At 39.0% G+C, this 19,439-nt stretch overlaps 1 protein-coding gene across 2 annotated transcripts in view; it reads left to right on the plus strand.

Moving 5' to 3' along the window:
• The first annotated feature begins 10 nt into the window (after positions 1-10).
• MYLK4 (myosin light chain kinase family member 4) overlaps positions 11-19,439 on the plus strand; it is a 142,798-nt gene continuing 123,369 nt past the window's right edge. For both annotated transcript variants that reach the window (XM_045189114.2, XM_053920433.1), the window contains exon 1: positions 11-130. In XM_045189114.2, coding sequence (XP_045045049.1) covers positions 126-130 — 5 coding nt within the window. In that variant the 5' untranslated portion in view covers positions 11-125. The remainder of the gene's footprint in view (positions 131-19,439) is intronic.

Below are 19,439 nucleotides of genomic sequence, written 5' to 3' on the forward strand. Positions count from 1 at the left end.
GTTGGGAAGCGCTCACCGCAGCCAGCGCTGCAGCCCTCGCGGGATACGTATTCCACCGCCTGTCGGGAAATGTAGTCCGCGGGTCCGCTGCCCGCCGATTCGCGAGCCACCGTTGGGAGGGTCCGATGAGGTGAGCGGGTTGCGCGTGCGCAGGCTCGCTTGGTAGCGAAAACGGTGCCCTTCCGTGTCCTTCCAGGCCGGGACTCGGGCAGTGTGTGTGAAGCGGCCCCAAGATTGCTCTTGGGAAAGCTGCTTTCCACACTCAAGATTTAAGCGGCAGGTGTGAGGAGGGTGGAGGGACCGGAAGAGGCCCAAGGTGGGCAGCTCCTCCTTAAAGCGAAAGGGGGTGGGAGTGGGGTGACTCTTAAAACGCTCTAGTAGGAAACAGAGCTTCAACGAAAGATAAAATTTAAAATACCCGTGTGAGCAAAATGTTAACCTGAGCAAATGTTGAGAAATGCAGATAAGGAAAACACCTCGTCTCGGGCCGCCCTTTTAGATTTTTGGCCTTTTAACCAAGGACCGTTTTACCGAAGAAATAGACCTAGGTGCATGTCCCCTTCTACTCTTTAATAGTTAAAAATTAGGAAGATATTTAATTCTAAATGGTTAGTCAAGTTAGGGTTTAGTCATCCCCATAGCAATAAAATATCAGTCAGCCATTTAAAATTACCATACATTATAGACAGTGACAGAAAATGCTCAACATAGATTAAGAAAATTATGTATGATATTCCACACATTTGAATGATAGGATTATTGTCTTCTATGACTTTATATGATTTTCTTTAAAACTCTCCTTCAAAAATGTGTTACAAACATGCAGTTTTGGTCTGTAGAGGTAGAAAATAAATTGACAAGATGAGAAGGGGAAAAAATAAAAACTTAAAAATGAACTTTTAGTAAAAAGTTGATAAAAATTGGATTTTTTCTTTTTTTAAGTACATTTCATTGATTATGTTATTATAGCTTATATATATTATTATATATTCCCCTCCTCCCTGCACCCTGCCTCGCACCAGCATTTCCCCACCTTAGTTCATGTCTGTGGGTCATATGTATAAGTTCTTTGGTTTCTCCATTTCCCATACTATTCTTAACTTCCCCTTATTTTGTGCCTATCACTTATGCTTCTTATTCATTGTAGCTTTTCCCCCTATTCTCCCCCTTCCTCCCTCTGGCTGATAACCCTCTATGGAGATAACCATGTGATCTCCATTTCTGTGATTGTATTCCTGTTCTAGTTGTATGCTTAGTTTGTTTTGGTTTTAGGTTCACTTGTTGATAGTTGTGTGTTTGTTGTCATTTTATTGTTCATAGTTTTTATTATCTTTTTCTTAGATAAGTCCCTTTAACATTTCATATAATAAGAGCTTGGTGATAATAAACTTTAAGTTGACTTTATCTGGGAAGTATTTTATCTGCCCTCCCTTTCTAAGTGATAGCTTTGCTGGATAGAGTAATCTTGCCATTCATGACTTGGAATACCTCTTTCCAGCCCCTTCTTGTCTGTAAAGTTTCTTTTGAGAAATCAGCTGATAGTCTTATGGGCACTCCTTTGTAGGTAACTGTCTCCTTTTCTCTTGCTGCTTTTAAGATTCTCTCCTTCTGTTTAATCTTGGGTAATGTAATTGTGATATGCCTTGGTGTGCTTCCTTGGGTCCAACTTCTTTGGGACTCTCTGAGTTTACTGGACTTTCTGGAAGTCTATTTCCTTTGCCAGGTTGGGGATGGTCTCCTTCATTATTTTTTCAAATATGTTTTCAATTTCTTGCTCTTCCTCTTCTCCTTCCGGTACCCCTATGATTTGGATGTTGGAACGTTTAAAGTTGTCCTGGAGGTTCCTAAACCTCTCCTCATTTTTCTGAATTCTTGTTTCTTCATTCTGTTGTGATTGAATGTTTATTTCTTCTTTTTGCTCCAAATTGTTGATTTGAGTTCTGGTTTCCCTCCTATCAAGGTTGGTTCCCTGTACATTTTCCTTTATTTAACTTTGCATAGTCTTAACTTCGTCTATTTTGCCACCATACTCAGGATTCTGTGAGCATCCTGCTTACCAGTGTTTTGAACTCTGCATCTGATAGGTTGGCTATCTCTTCATTGCTTAGTTCTATTTCTGGAGCTTTGATCTGTTCTTTCATTTGGGCCATATTTTTTGTCTTGGCTTGCCTGTTACGTAGTGAGGGGCAGAGCCTTAGGTATTCGTCAGGGCAGGGCAACCCATGTCATTGTGTTGTAGTGCTGTATGGGGGGGGGAGGGATCAGAGAGGGAACAATGCCACTTGCTCAGCTCTTGTCCCACATTCTATCATTTCCCTTGCTTCCCACAAGTGGATTGTGCCCTTTCAGGTGTGATTTGAAGGTGGGTGGGTTTATGTACGTTTTAGGGCCCTGTGGGCCTTTCTAATGGACTCTTGTGTGGGACTGGGAGTTTCCACCCACCCCACTGCAACCCTGACAGGTTTTTACCACTGAAGGTTTTTGAGTCTTTAGTTTCCTTCACTGAAGCCCTGGGTTTTGCGGTCTGTCTCGCTCCCTCGTTGTTCCTCCCAGCTTATTTGCATGTGAATGTGGGATCCCTGGTCCTCCAGCTGCTGCCTTGCCTTGAGTCCTCTCAGCCCTGGCTGCCCATCTCCACCCTTCCTACCAGTCTGGATGAATGTTTCTTCTTTAACTCTTCGGTTGTCAGACTTCCATACAGTTCAATTTCTTGGCAGTTCTGTTTTTTTTTTTTTTTTTAATTTGTTGTTGTCTTCCTTTTGGTTGTGTGAGGACGCAAAGTGTATCTACTTATGCCTCCATTTTGGCTGGAAGTCCACAAAAATTGGATTTTTATTTACAGAAGAACATCTTGAAATGTATCCTTAAGTAAACACCTAATGACTGTATTAGCCCCTTCATAAAAGATGATTTTATGAAAAGAGAAATGACTCATAAAGAACTAGAAGTAGCCCTGGCTGGTGTGGCTCAGTGGACTGAGCACCAACCTACGAACAAAAGGGTCTCAGGTTTGATTCCTAGTCAGGGCACATGCCTAGGTTGTGGGCCAGGTCCCCAGTAGGGGGGGTGCAAGAGGCAACCATGCATTGATGTTTCTCTCCCTCTCTCCTTCCCGTCTCTCTAAAAATAAATAAACAAAAGATTAAAAAAGGAAAAGGAACTAGAATTAGGGTAAGGATAGTATTAAAAAGAAAGTGTAAAGGAAGCATTTTTTTTCTGTTCATATTGGGTGTCAAATATGTGTCCTGTCAACTGAAGGACATTGATGGCAATTAGCACTTTTGGGGTGGGGTGAAGAAGGAAATTTTATTCAGTGCAAATAGCTCAACTGCCAGCGATAACAGCACATCTTTAGGCAGCCCCCTGGCAAGACCCTTTTACTGCCCAGCCTGTGTTTCAGCTTGAGCTAGGAGAAACACAGCCCTCCTTAGAAAGGTACAGTGTACTCTGAGCTGGAGAAGTCCCTTCTTTGGTCCCTTGATTGGTCCATTCTCATGCTAATGAGGACTTCAAGCCTTGTCAGTTTGAATGCCCCAAAAGGCACTGTCCTAATTGATTACAATGAAGCTACTCTGATTAATTGGTGAAGATGCTAATTAGGTGGGGAGGAAGCCTCACTCCTATTGGTTGAAATAGGATTCTAGGAACTCCTTTATAAGGGCTGGCTCAGGTGGCCTGAACACAGTGCAGATTGCAGTTCAGTGGAGAGACAGGTAGTTCAGTGCAGGCTTTTCCCTGAAGTGCAGTTTGCATAAGATACCCCTATGTATAAATGGCTAAGCTGTTTTTTAAATTTGAGCCCAGTTAAGCCACCAGGAGCCTGTTTTGGTAAGTATCTTCTTTCTCAGGGTCCCAGTCTTAAACTCCTGGCAAATGTTAAGAAGATTGAACTCCATATTTTGAATGATTTTTTTCTAGCTAGATATATTAGCCCCCCAAATAAAATGAATTGAAAAGCAACAATGAGTTAAGAATCTTTATTCTTTGGCCAATATGTAATTTGAAATTGTGCAAAAATAGGGGATTATGAACTTGTAGAGCTTTGTACTTATCCCCCAGAGCAACCATCACAGGCATATCCAAAGCAAGTAGTTTGAGAAGAGGTTTGTTTGTAGGACAGGGAAAAAAATCTTTTTCCTGTACTCCTTTTAACTTTATTAGCTGGGGCCCTGTTAATATTTTGTTAAATTGAGAAAAGCAGATTTAAAAAGAGAAAACAAATCTATTAGTGTGTGCAGCAATCATACACATGGGACTACTTAGTGATGAACCTGAGCTTTTAACAAAAAGAATAATACATCTTTAGAGAAATAATGGCACAAACAAAAAGGATTTTGATTTTCTAGGGTGACAAATCATAGGAATGTATATACAGGGTCTGGCGCAAATAACACCCCTTTTTATTACAAAATCTTTTACAAAATCTTAAGTGTGTAATTCTGTAACATAACAATATCACACTCAAGCACACCATATGACATTTTAGGTGAAATATTCAAGTTAAAACTATAAATTGTTACACTCATATTTTTACCCTACCAACCACACTCTAGCAGGCGTTATTCTGCTGGACCCTGTATATGTGGAAACTAAGGAAAGATAGGGGCTAGTTAGCCAAGTTTTTTATGTAAATTCCTCTGGATTAATAATGGTTTGGAGTCGTCGCTGGCTTTTCTGATAGAGAGGGGGGTGTGGTGGGCCCTTTAAAATTCATGTCCTGCTTTTAAGCAAATTGGGAGAGGGTAGATAACTTTTTTTATATCTGCTGCTTCTCAGTTGACTTCATCTCAAAATAATCCTCACACCAAAGTGGTATATTTTGGTGTGGCATATTCTGCTACCCTTCAGGTTCAGGGCTGCACTCAATATAGATTTTGAAGGAGAGTGTTACTAAATATGGAAATGTTATACATATTATTTTAAACATTAATAAGAATACAGGGTCCAGCACAAATAATGCCCCTTTTTATTACAAAATCATAAGCATGTAATTCTGTAACATGACAATATCACAATCTCACACTCAAGTGCACCATATGACATTTTAGGTGAAATATTCAAATTAAAACTATAAGTTATTACACTCATATTATTACCTTACCAACCACACTCAAGCAAAGCTTACTTCTGCTGGAGCCTATATATTGACATATGGTCACCCCCTAACACAAGCAAAATACTTTAAAATAATGACAATAAGTGAGACAACAATTGTAAAATTTGTCAAATGTCTTTTCTTTTAATAAGCGTAAGGTTTATTTTTTTATTTTTTAGAAGTGATGCATGCTTATTATGGAAAATCCTTTTAGAGACCATCATTGGTAATATTTTAGCAATTTCTGCCAGTATTGTTACATGTATTTCAAGATTATACTGTGTATTTACATATAAATGTAATTCTATATCTGTCTTTATTGTAACCTAATATTTATTTTCAAAAGTATGTATTGGAATGGGAAAATATTAATTATGTATTAGAAGATACAAAATTAATTTATACAGTATAATCCTATTTTCTTTTGTACATGTGCTTTACTCATATATATATTATATAACAAAAAGAAAAAATATTTTAAAAAGACAAAATTCACCATATATGTATATATGTCTTATTCCCATGGGAATAACATTGAGCTTTTTGGACATACTATGAGGTAAAAATGGCACTTGGACTTCAAAAATCTGGGTTTGAGTTGGCCACAGTATGACCTTGGGCAAGGTCCTTAACTTCTCAGACTCAGTTTCACAGTCTAAAAGAGGAGCAATTCTGAGAATTAAATGATCTTATAAATGTAAAAGTTTTTAGTGTAGTGCCTGGCACACAGTAGGCTCTCTATTATTATTTTATTTCTGAATTCTAGCACATGTTACCCATAGTTCCAAGTTTCCTCTACTAGATGGTGATGGTAGAAAAATAAAATGAACAAGCCATACCAGCTTTTCTAACCAGATTTAAACTGTCTTTTAAAATTAGCATAAATACAAATAAATTTAAACTCTTATTAAGCCACAGAAAATGAGATCAATGTGAATCAATAAAACCTGAGCTAAAATTTTCTCTAATAGCCCACTTAATTGTTTTCAACTGGCCTTGGCAGTTTGCTTTGAGGGGTGTAACCATCTTCTCTGTTCTCTTTCCCCAGACTCAGAATAGGGATGATATACTGAGGGAGTGACTCAAATGAGCTCTCTGTTTTGTGCCCACAAGAAAAGTCTCAGCCTGGCATCAGTACTTAAGTGCAGGTAGGTGGTAGGCAGTTAGATAGACATGAGCAAAGTAAACAAAGAGCCAAGTACAGAAGGTTACCAGGTCGGAAAGCCCTAGGTTCCTAGCAACAGAAAAAACTGGGTTGGGACCTCATCCCCAGGGTGACCTTTGCTCCCCTAGCATGTCTTTGGTCATGTAATTTGGACCCTCTGACCTTTCATATTGCTGGCTATGTGTTTGGACCATCCCCTGACCATTCCTTCCCTGGCGTGTTGCTAGTCATGTGGGTTAGACCCCCTTAGAGGGGGAATTAACAATGGGGGCAGAGAATAGCCCTGAAGCATTAAGCCCCCAGGGCAATGAGGTACTGACTTGCATCCAGTACACCTAGGCCTCAGTTATGTTTTAGCTTCAAGTCCAGAAAAGCAGCAAAGCAGTCAATTGATGCCATGGCTTATAGCAGGACCAGCTGCAACCAATCAGTAGAGACCATGACCCTGAAAGGATACACATGGAAAGTTGTTGAATATTCTATTGGGATCCTCCCCTGAGACCTCCAGATAAATACCCTCAAGAGAGAGGACCTAGCGTGGCTCTCTACCCAAGTCTTTCCCCACCGTATTTCCCCAGGCATGTTTTCCTTGCCTGTCTCATTCTCCTAAGCACCAAGGCCCCATCTTTTGCCTCTGTAACTTGTTTCCTGAGTCCATTTCTTTTGTGGGTCACTTCTACCACTGTGACTTTCTAAACAAGTTTTCTTTTATAGTTTGGCCCTGAATTCTTTCTTAGGCAGAACATAAGTATCAAGGTTGCTAATCCATGTATTTCAGTCTTACTCCATGGGTCGAATACCATTTTTCAGCCAACAGGTATATAATAAACCTCCTAGTATTATTGAACTTCAGGCATCATCTTGCACCTTTATTCATACCCAACATTTGTTGGGATATGTTGGACAATTTGAGTCCAGTTAACCCACCATAATGCACATCCCTGACATGTTTAGTCACCATCCTAAAAGCCCTATAATCATCTGATCTTCCTGCTTTGTGATTTTGTGATTCTTCTCCCTAACCTAATCTCCTGCTCTTTTCTTTTCCTGACTTTCCCCTGTATCTTCTGGAATCTGTGGCACATTTCTTATGAAGTTTATTCTAATAAATTGTATACATTTCCTTGCTGTTGTAATAAGACATTTTAATCTATTTTTATTGGTCTTATTGGTGTAAGAGGAATGTATTGATTTTTATTATTTTTTAAAATATGTTTCCTTTGGGGAACATTTTTATTAGGTGAATTTCAATTGGCTCCTATAGTATAAAAATAACATATCTGAACTTTTCCCTGGCACAGAGTTGAAAAACCCTTGGAATTTCCCTGAGCAATAGAAGAGTCTTTATTATGCCAATGAGGTGACTTGTAGTGAGTCCCTAGATAGCTTTAGAATGGTTCTGATCACGAGAAAGACCAACCACATCAGGCCAGCTATCTCTGGGGAGTGGAAGAGGAGTTTTGGAGATCAAGTTCAGTGAAATGACCAGTGATTTAATCAATCATGCCTACATAGTGAAACCCCAGCAAAAACACTAAGCCCAGTGGAGCTTCTTGGCTGGTGAAAACACATGGGAAGGGAAGGTAATGAGCCTTGTCTCCAGGGGAGAGGGCTTGGCAGTTCTGTGTCTGGGACTCTCCCAGATCTCACTTTATGCGTATCCATTATTTAAAAACTGTAATCACACCTAAAGTGTTTTCAATGATTTCTGTGATTAGTTCTAGTAAATCATCAAGTTTTAGAGGGTGTTGGAACCCCCATATTTGTAGCCGGTTGGTCAAGAGTACAGCTGGTTTCTGAGACTTGAGGCTCATGTCTGATGTGAGGGCAGTCTTGTGGAGGACTTTGCCCTTAATCTGTGGAGTCTAATACTAACTTCAGTTAGTTACTGTTAGAAATGAATTGAGTTGCAGGCCACCAAGTTGATGTGGGAGAATGTGTGTTAGAAAACTACTTGTGTCTCTTCCTCTTTGATACATTTATCTATTATTTTGTTTTATTTTTGAATTATATTGGCCAATACTACATATTATAAATTATTGGAGAAGCAAGTGTGTTTATCTTATAAAATGAAATGTGAAGTGGCATAGACAAAATTCTACTCAATCCCTAATTTTAAAAAAATCGGTAAAATAGCAAAAGATACCTAGTTAACATATTGTGATTATTATTTTTTAACCTCAAACTAGCAGCCATTATTATATTTAATGATAAAAACACTAAACATATTTGTCACATTACTCTTACATCTGCACATTTTTCTTGTACTGGAATACTTTTCTAGCCTTTTGCTATGTCTGGGTTACTATTTACTCTTCAGTTCATGTAAGTCCTCTTAACTTTCCCTGACACTCCAGGCTAGTTTGGTGCCCTTTGCCATATGCTTATTTGACACCTTGTCTATACCTTATAACAGATACCTCATAGTATTATAATTACCCACTTACATGTCTATTTTAACTCCTGCCTCCAACTTCCATTACAAGATAGTTTTTCACTTTGTACCCTCATGCCAGGCCCCATGCCTGATGTGTAGTGGGCGATGGGAATGTGCTTGAATGAAATCAATGAGTGAAAACAACCAGGCAGGCTTAAACTATGGGCTTAACTCTTTTCCCCTAAAGTTCACATTTGGGGCATATTTTTCTCCCAGCAAAACCACCTGGATGGGGCTTTTAGTTATGGGAGGATTAGATGAAGACTTTCTGTTGACATGGCGATATTTAGAGGACCATTCCATAAAGAAAAAAAGATACATATTTTGAGGGGAGGTTAATAAGATGGTCATCTAGGAACAATAAAGAATTGCCACTGGGAAGAATGACTGGTTGTTTTTGCAATAGATAGATATTTAATTGAAGAAAGAATAGAATGTGCAGGGTATGCAATGACATCTGTTTCCTTCTTGTCCATTGACCTGAATTTGCAATCCTATGGTGCGAGGGATGAAGACTAGAAGATGAACAAATCATTCATGAGAACCTGGGCATTCCGGGCATAAAAGGTGCTCTCTGGCATGCAGAACACATGTATTTGCACGTTATATGTAGAAATAAATAATGATATATACAAATATAAAAACTGGACTTCATCTGTTCTTCAAAAGATATGTTTATGAAAATGAAAAAAAAAGCCATAGACTAAGGGAATATTTGTAATTCATCTACACTGGACTAGTATCAAGAATACATAAAAAATTATTACAACTTAGTAAGATAAAACATCCTAGTTTAAAAAAAATATATTTATTGATTATGCTATTACAGTTGTCCCATTTCCCCCCTTCATTCCACCCCATCCTGCCCACCCCCTCCCTCCCACATTCCCCTCCTACAGTTCATGTCCATGGGTCATACATGTAAGTTCTTTGGCTTCTACATTTCTTATACTATTCTTACACCCCCTGTCTATTTTCCACCTACCATTTATGCTATTTATTCTCTGTACCTTTCCCTCCTCTCTCTCCCTCCCACTCCCCTGTTGATAACCCTCCATGTAATCTCTATTTCTGTGGTTCTGTTCCTGTTCTAGTTGTTTGCTTAGTTTGCTTGTTTTTGTTTTAGGTGTGGTCGTTAATAACTGTGAGTTTGCTGTCATTTTTACTGTTCCTATTTTTTATCTTCTTTTTCTTAGATAAATCCCTTCAACATTTCATATAATAAGGGCTTGGTGATGATGAACTCCTTTAACTTGACCTTATCTGGGAAGCACTTTATCTGCCCTTCCATTCTAAATGATAGCTTTGCTGGATACAGTAATCTTGGATGGAGGTCCTTGCCTTTCATGACTTGGAATACTTCTTGTCAGCCCCTTCATGCCTGTAAGGTCTCTTTTGAGAAATCAGCTGACAGTCTTATGGGAAGTCCTTTGTAGGTAACTGTGTCCTTTTCTCTTGCTGCTTCTAAGATTCTCTCCTTCTGCTTAATCTTGGCTAATGTAATTATGATGTGCCTTGGTGTGTTCCTCCTTGGTTACAGCTTCTTTGGGACTCTCTGAGCTTCCTGGACTTCCTGGAAGTCTATTTCCTTTGCCAGACTGGGGAACTTCTCCTTCATTATTTGTTCAAATAAGTTTTCAATTTTTTGTTCTTCTTCTTCTCCTTCTGGCACCCCTATAATTCGGATGTTGGAATGTTTCAAGATGTCCTGGAGGTTCCTAAGCCTATCCTCATTTTTCCAAATTCTTGTTTCTTCATTCTTTTCTGGTTGGATGTTTCTTTCTTCCTTCTGGTCCACACCATTGATTTGAGTCCCAGTTTCGTTCGCATCACTATTGGTTCCCTGTACATTTTCCTTTGTTTTTCTTAGCATAGCCTTCATTTTTTCATCTAATTTGTGACCAAATTCAACCAATTCTGTGAGCTTCCTGACTACCAGTGTTTTGAACTGTGCATCTGATAGGTTGGCTATCTCTTCGTCGCTTAGCTGTATTTTTTCTGGAGCTTTGATCTGTTCTTTCATTTGGGCCATTTTTTTTTTTTGTCTTGGCACGCCTGCTATGTAAAGGGGTGGAGCCTTAGGTGTTCACCAGGGTGGAGTAGCGCTGGTCACTGCACTGTGATGCTGTACATGGGGGAGGGGCCTAGAGTGAGCAATGGCGCCTGTTCTACTCTCTGCTGGATTTCAGTCACTCCCTCTGCTACCCACAATCAAACTGGGCCCCTCTGGTGCTGATTCCCAAGTGGCTGGGCTTCTGCATGCTCTAGGCCCCTGTGTGTCTCTCCAACAAACTCTCCTGTGAGGCTGGGAGTTTCTCCTGTTGCCACCTCAACCCCCACAGCTGTTTTCAATCAGAGGTTTGAGACTTATTTCCCGGCACTGGAGCCCTGGGTTGCGTGGTCTGTTTCACTCCCCCACTGTTCCTCCTGGTCTATCTATGTGTGAATGTGGGGCCACAGGGACCACCTGCCACCACCTTGTGGGGTCTGCTAGCTGCAGCCTGGCCTGCCCCGTTCCACAATTCGCCACCCTGCTGGGTCCGCCTGCAGCCTCCTGGCTGCCAGTCCTCTCTGCCCCAGCTGTCTGTCTCCACCATTCCTACCAGTCTGGATGAATGTTTCTTCTTTATCTCCTTGGGTATCAGACTTCCATACAGTTCGATTTTCTGTCAGTTCTGGTTGTTTTTTGTTTTTAAATTGTTGTCCTTCTTTTGGTTGTGCAAGGAGGCATAGTGTGACTACCTACACCTCTGTCTTAGCTGGAAGCTCTGACAGTCAAAACATCCCAGTTTTTAAATAGACAAAATGTATAAAAGAATACTTCACAAAAGAAAATATAGTCAAGAAACACAAAAAGTGCACAGGGAAATGCAAATTAAAACCACAGTGAGATACTCTCCATCCCACTGGAATGACTGAAAATAAAAAGACTGATGATTTTAAATGTGGTGAAGACAAGGAATGGCTGGAACTCCCATGCATTGCTCTTGAGTGTATAAAATGGTACAACCATTTTGGAAAATCATTTGGCAGTTTTCTTTAAAAGTGAAACATAACCTTACCATAAGACCCAGCAATTCTGCTCCTAGAAAATTTACCCAAGAGAAATACAAACAGATCCACAACATGTCCACACAATGACTTCTACGTAAATGGTAGCAGCTTTATTCACAATAGTCCTGAACTGGACACACATCAAATACCCATCAAGAGATGAAATGAAAAACAAATTTTGGTTTATTTATATAATGACATTCTACTCAGTAAAAATAAATTACTAATATGCACATCAAGATAGACAAATCTTAGAAATATTATCCTAAATAAAAGAAGCAAGACACAAAAGAATATATATTGAATGATTGTAATTATAAAATTCTAAACCAGGCAAAATTAATCTCTAGTAATAGAAATAATATCGGTAGCTATCTGTGATGGAGGGATGGAGATTATTTGTGGTGGCTGCCAGGGTATGGGGGATTTTTCTGCGTAGTGACAGAAAGGTGGTATATATTGATTGAGGAAGTGGCTACACAGATGTACATTTATCAAAACTCATCGAGCCACACACTTAAAATGGGTGCAGTTTACTTATGTAAAATTGAAATGACTGACAACACCAAATGTTGGAGAGCATAAAGGGCAGCTGCAACTCTCATGCATTGCTGGTACATTGCTGGTAGAAGTTCAAAAATGGTACAGACACTTTGAAAACTTGTTGGTTTCTTGTAAAATTAAACACACACTTACCTTATGACCTAGCAATTGCACTCCTAGGTGTTTACCCAAAAGAAATGAAACATTCATTTACAAGAAGACTTGTAGAAGGATATTTATAGAAGCTTTACCTATAATAGCCCTCCTCAACAACCTGGAAACGGTATGAATCAGTAGGTGAAGGAATGAACAAATTGTGGTCTATTCATTCAGTGAAATACTACACTGCAGTATAAGTGGATGGACTCCTGATCTCTGCAACAACATACATGACTCTCATAAATATTATGTTGAGTGAAAGAGGCCAGACACAAAAAGTCAGGCTATGATTCTGTTGATAAAACATTAAAAAATAGACAAGACTAGGGAAATTGTAGTGTTTGAAATCAAAAGCACAGTCATCTCTGAGACTGGGAAATTGACTAAAAGGGGACATAATGGAAATGTTCTATATATTTTTTCAGTTTGTTTATTTTTTTCACATTTGTTGTTATTGTTGTTCAGTTACAGTTGTCTCAATGGAGACAATGGAAATGTTCTATATTCTGATTGGGGTGTTGGTTAATTGGATATACACAGTTCTCAAAGCCCATCAGATTGTATGTTTAAGAGCTGTGCATTTCACTGTAAACAAATTTCATCCCAGTTAAACAACTTATTGCAAGGGGCTTCTATTTCTAATAATGGAAGCTGGGAAATTCAGATCAACATCCCTGCTAAGAACATCTAAAAATGCTGAGTAAAATATTTAAAAAATCTTTGAAGTGTCAAAGACCTAATAAAATAGTAAGAAATCGTCAGAAAAAAATTCAAGGGAAATCCCTATTTAAAGAGGCAAGAGGGGCCTGGGCACAAAAGTTCCTTTTGCCCTGAGGACTTTTGCCAATTCTGCCAATCATAGGCTTGGATTGGCCAGCCTCATCGGTTGAGGATAACAGTGTTTTCCCTCCATGGGTGAGGAGTCTAATAGATCTCTCTCCATTAAGTTGTCATGACAAAGGGCAGCACCCTGATGGTAAGGGTGACTCAGAATAAATCTGAGCCCCGAAACTACCCTTGTGAGACTGTGGGGAAGGTTGTGTTGCCCTGACACTGAATGAGAGCAGGGAGACAAAAATGTTGCAGTGCACACTCACAGGCTTGTCTCCCTGGGGATTTTCAGCCTGTTTTTTCAATCCCCTGACTGGAGCCTTAAGCTGCAAACTATTAGGTTCTGAACTTCTGAGAAATGCTCCTGGGGCTTGTCAGAGGGAGAGGGAGATCCTCTCTAGAGGAAGAGACACCTTCTGAATAACCCACATGTCAAAGAAGTCAAAATGGAAATAAGACAATATTTTGAGCTAAATGATACAAAAATATTGCATATCAAAACTTATGAGATCTGACTAAAGCAATATTTAATGATAAATTTGTAAACTTAATTGCATATAACAAAGAAGGAAGGCTAAAAACCTTACAAGGACTTTTTAAAAATAGAAAATTGTGGGCCAATCTTATTCAATAACTATTGGTGCAAAAATTCTTATAATATTAAACAACATCATCCAGTAATATGTGAAAAGGATGATACATAATAACCAAATTCTTATCCCAGAAACTCAGGTTTATTTTACATTAGAATATCAAAAGTATAATTCATGACATTAAAAAAGAAAATCAGAGAATCATCTCCAAAGATGCAAAATATAAAAGCATTTAATAAAATTTACTGTCCATTTATGATTTAAAAACTCTTAAGAACTAGGAATAAAAGGGAGGGATGCTTTTTAATATGAGTATCATTGAAAATTAACTTAGAGCAAATATCAATCTTAATAGTGAAATAGTAAAATCTTTCCTTCTGACACTAGGAACAGGATGCATGCTATCACCATCTCTTTCTTTTTTAAAAAAAAGTTGTTAAAATTTATTTTTAGAGAGAAGGGAAGGGAGGGAGAAAGAGAGGAAGAGAAACACGGATGTGAAAAAGAAACATTGATTGGTTGCCTCCCACATGCACACTGAACCTGCAACCTAGGCATGCACCCTGAACAGGAGTGGAACCCGTGAGCTTTCCATTTTCTGGACAATGCCCAACCAACTGAGCCACACCAGCCAGGGTATTATCACCATTCCTATTCAGTGTTGTACTGGAAGCCCTATAAGGTAAGAAAAAGAAAGAAAAGGCAGAAAGATTGGACAGGAAGATAAGAAAAATTAATATTTTTACTTGATTATATGATTGTATCTGCAGAAGATCAAAATATTGTACAGATAAACTTTTGAAATGATAACAGTTTAGTAAGTTTTCTGCATGCACAATCAATTAAAATTCAATATTATTTTCATAAATAGGAAAATTAAAAACAAAACATTAACAGCATCAAAAATATGAAGTACATGAGAATAAATCAAATACAAGATGTAAAAGGTATCTACAGAGAAAGAAAATTGTAAAATCTTTTTGAGGGAAAGTAAAGGTCAGAAACACTCAATAGCATAAAGATGTCAGTTCTTTTTTGTGCCATTACAAATTCAATACAATCTCAATCTACACTCCACAGGTGGTGTGTGTGTGTGTGTGTGTGTGCGCGCGCGCGCGCATGTGTATAACTCAACAAGTCGATTAACAATTTTTTAATGAGATTAAAAAAAGATTTTTGTTTATTTATTTTCAGAGACAGGAGAAGGGAGGAAGAAAAAGAGGGAGAGTGATATCAATTGGTTGCCTCTCTCATGCCCCTAAAACGGGGACCTGGCCTGCAACCCAGGCATGTGCCCTGACTGGGAATCAAACTGGTGACCTGGCAACCTTTCTGTTTTCAGGCCAGTGCTCAATCCACTGAGCCACACCAGCCAGGGCTAAAAAAAATTTTTTTTAACGTGCCAAGAATAGGCAAGATACTCTTGAAGAAAAACAGGTGGAAAGACTTGTACTGCATAGGAAGACATAGTATAAAGATGATAGAAATCGGAGATAGAACCAAGATGACGGCGTAGGTAGACACACTGTGCCTCCACGCACAACCAGAACTAACAGAAAAATGAACGGCAAGGAAGTCCGACACCAAGGAAAGAAAAAATAAACATTCATCGAGACTGGTAGGAGGGGCAGAGACGGGCACCGGGGCGGAGAGGACTCACGTGGCCATGGCGGGACAGAGACTGGCGGAGTGTGGGATGAGCGGGGCAGGCAGTCTGACCACTGGCAGCACCTCAGCCCCACATTCGCGCAGAGAGGCCAAGAGGGCCAGACTCAGAGTGGCGGAGAACGGGGCAGGCAGAGCGGCGGGTAGCACCCCGAGGCCCCACATTCGCACACAGATAAACCGGACAAATGGCGGGGAGCGAAGCAAACCGCCCAACATAGGGCTCCAGTGCGGGGAAATAAAGCCTCAAACCTCTGATTGAAAACTCCCTTGGGGGTTGGGGCGGCAGCAGGAGAAACTCCCAGCCTCACAGGAGAGGTCGTTGGAGAGACCCACGGGGGCCTAGGGCGTGCACAAGCCCACCCACTCGGGAACCAGCACCAGAGGGGCCCAGTTTGATTGTGGGTATCAGAGTGAAAGACTGAAATCCGGAGGACAGTGAATCGGGCACCATTGCTCCCTCTCGGCCCCTCCCCCACGTACAGCATTACAGCAGGGCGACCAGCCTTACCCCACCCCGCCCAGGGGAACACCTAAGGCCCCGCCCCTTAAAGTAACAGACACGCCAAGACAAAAAAAAAAAAATGGCCCAAATGAAAGAACAGATCAAAGCTCCAGAAAAAATACAACTAAGCGAGGAAGAGATAGCCAACCTATCAGATGCACAGTTCAAAACACTGGTTATCAAGATGCTCACAGAATTGGTTGAATCTGTTCAAAAACCAGATGAAAAAATGAAGCTTATGCTAAGAGAAACAAAGGAAAATGTATAGGGAACCAATAGTGATGAGAAGGAAACTGGGACCAAATCAACGGTGTGGATCAGAAGGAAGAAAGAAACATCCAACCAGAAAAGAATGAAGAAACGAGAATTCAGAAAAATGAGGAGAGGCTTAGGAACCTCCAGGACATCTTGAAACATTCCAGCATCCAAATTATAGGGGTGCCAGAAGGAGAAGAGGAAGAACAAACAATTGAAAACTTATTTGAACAAATAATGAAGGAGAAGTTCCCCAGTCTGGCAAAGGAAATAGACTTCCAGGAAGTCCAGGAAGCTCAGAGAGTCCCAAAGAAGCTGGACCCAAGGAGGAACACACCAAGGCACATCATAATTACATTAGCCAAGATTAAGCAGAAGGAGAGAATCTTAGAAGCAGCAAGAGAAAAGGACACAGTTACCTACAAAGGACTTCCCATAAGACTCAGCTGATTTCTCAAAAGAGACCTTACAGGCATGAAGGGGCTGGCAAGAAGTATTCCAAGTCATGAAAGGCAAGGACCTCCATCCAAGATTACTGTATCCAGCAAAGCTATCATTTAGATTGGAAGGGAAGATAAAGTGCTTCTCAGATAAGGTCAAGTTAAAGAAGTTCATCATCACCAAGCCCTTATTTTATGAAATGTTAAAGGGACTTACCTAAGAAAAAGAAGATCAAAAATAGGAACAGTAAAAATGACAGCAAACTCACAGTTATTAACAACCACACCTAAAACAAAAACAAGAGCAAACTAGGCAAACAACTAGAACAGGAACAGAACCATAGAGATGGAGATCACATGGAGGGTTGTCAAAGGGGAATGGGAGGGGGAGAGAGGGGGAAAGGTACAGAGAATAAGTAGCATAGATGATAGGTGGAAAATAGACAGGGGGAGGGTAAGAATAGTGTAGGAAATGTAGAAGCTAAAGAACTTATAAGTATGACCCATGGACATGAACTATAGGGGGGGAATGTGGGAGGGAGGGCGTGGGCAGGATGGAGTGGAGTGAGGGGGGGGGAAATGGGACAACTGTAATAGCATAATCAATAAATATATTAAAAAAGATGATAGAAATCAAGAACATGCTATCAGCATAGGAATAAGCAAATAGGCAGTGTAACAGAATAAACAGCTCAGAAACATGGATATTTGATATATAACAGAGATAGTTCTGAAAATTAGAAAAGGATTGATTTTTTCAGTAAATGATGCTGTGACAATATGTTAAATAAAATTGGACCTACTTTATACTATAATAAATAAGACCATCTCCCAAATATGAAAGGCAAAGTACAAAGTTTTTAGAAAATAATATGATAGAACTCTTATATGATCTCAGTGTGATGGAAGAGGGTAGTTTTCTTAAATAAGACACAAAAATCACTAACCATGAAGGAAGAGATTAAGACATCTTATTACACAAAAACCGAAGAATTTCTGTATATATTTATCAAAAGACACCACGAAAAAGAATGAAACACAGGGCACAGAGAGGTAAAAGGCATCTGCAACAAACATTACTGACAAATACAGTATTTAGAATATATAAAAATATTGTTATTTCTAAAATCAATTAAAATTAATACTAATAAAATATATTTAAATTTTTTACATGGCAATAGAAAAATGATGGAAAATTTAACAGAAAGGAGCAAAGACTTAAATATGTCCTTAATAAAAGACAAAGACTGAATGTCATGTATATGAAAAAGTCCTCATCCCTTTACTGCTCAAATAAATGCAATTTAAATAAAACTGACATACAGGATAGGCAAAAGTAGATTTACAGTTAAGAGTACATGAAACACAGAGTTAATAAAGCTATTTTAATAATCATAAGCTGCATGTCTTTTTTCACACAAACAACTGTAAACCTACTTTGCCCACTCCTGTGTTATTACATACCCAGTAGATTAGCAAAACTTAAAATGTTGTTAGACATAGAGCAACAGGAGCATTCTTAAAGAGGGGGAGGAGTCTATATTGGTATATACTTCGCAAGGTACACTGCATTCACAATAATGTTCAGCGAAGACTCTAAATGAAAACAAAATGGCCATCAATAGTAGAATACATATATAAATTTTGTATAATAGCGAATAAGAAGGATATCTATTTACAACAACAATGAGTCAAAGACAATTTTGACTAAAAAATGCAAAACAATACAAAATACAAATACATCTATACACAAATCCAACTGGCAAAACAAAACTATATGTTTAGAGTGCATATAGAAGTAGTAAAACTACAAAGAAAATCAAGGAAATTATTATTTAAAAATTCATATTAGTGGTTAATTCAAGGGGTAGGGCAAAAGAATGGGGATTTGTGGGTGCTGGCAGTATTCTACTCCTTGACCTAGAGGTGGCTTAATGGGTATATAGTTTAATTATTCTTAAACCATACTTACAGTTTTATGTACTTTCTCTTTGTATATATTCCAATGAAAGAAAAAAATAAAATATTTAAAAATATTAGTGTGATTTCATTTTGCATCCATTGGCTGGGGAGGACCTGACATACAGTGACAATAAGTGATCTTGCTTTTTGACTTACGAAAACTGAGATACTGGGGAGTGTTTTTCCTTTTTAAAATTTAGGCTCTATCCTTGGCTGGTGTTGCTGGTTCGATTCCCAGTCAGAATACATGCCTGAGTTGCAGGCCAGGTCCCCAGTAGGGGGCGTGAGAGAGAGGCAACCACACATTGATGTTTCTCTCACTCTCTTTCTTCCTCCATTCCCCTCTCTAAAAATAAGTAAATAAAAATCTTTAAAAAAATAAAATAAAATTTAGGCTCTAAATTTTTCAGTGAATAATTTTTAACTTTTAAAATTGTGTTTGGTAACATTAGTAACAATAGTGTTAATGATAACCATAAAGCTTGTCACCAAGTTTCTTTTATATACCAGTCATTTAAATCTCATTTTTTATACCTCAATGATCCTGTAAGGTAAATGTTATTGCTTTCATTTGCCAGATGAGAAACACAGGCTCAGATAGGCTGAGCAACTGTTCTGAGTTTACACAGCAAATAAATCTCAAATGAAGTCCTAAGCTATCTGTTTCCAATGCCCATGCTTTCTCCATCCACTAGGCTGGTCTCTTTATTATGGCACTTACAAATTTATGTTAAT

This window comes from Desmodus rotundus, chromosome 3 (genome assembly GCF_022682495.2).
Source record: "Desmodus rotundus isolate HL8 chromosome 3, HLdesRot8A.1, whole genome shotgun sequence".
In the NCBI taxonomy this organism is placed as follows: domain Eukaryota; kingdom Metazoa; phylum Chordata; class Mammalia; order Chiroptera; family Phyllostomidae; genus Desmodus; species Desmodus rotundus.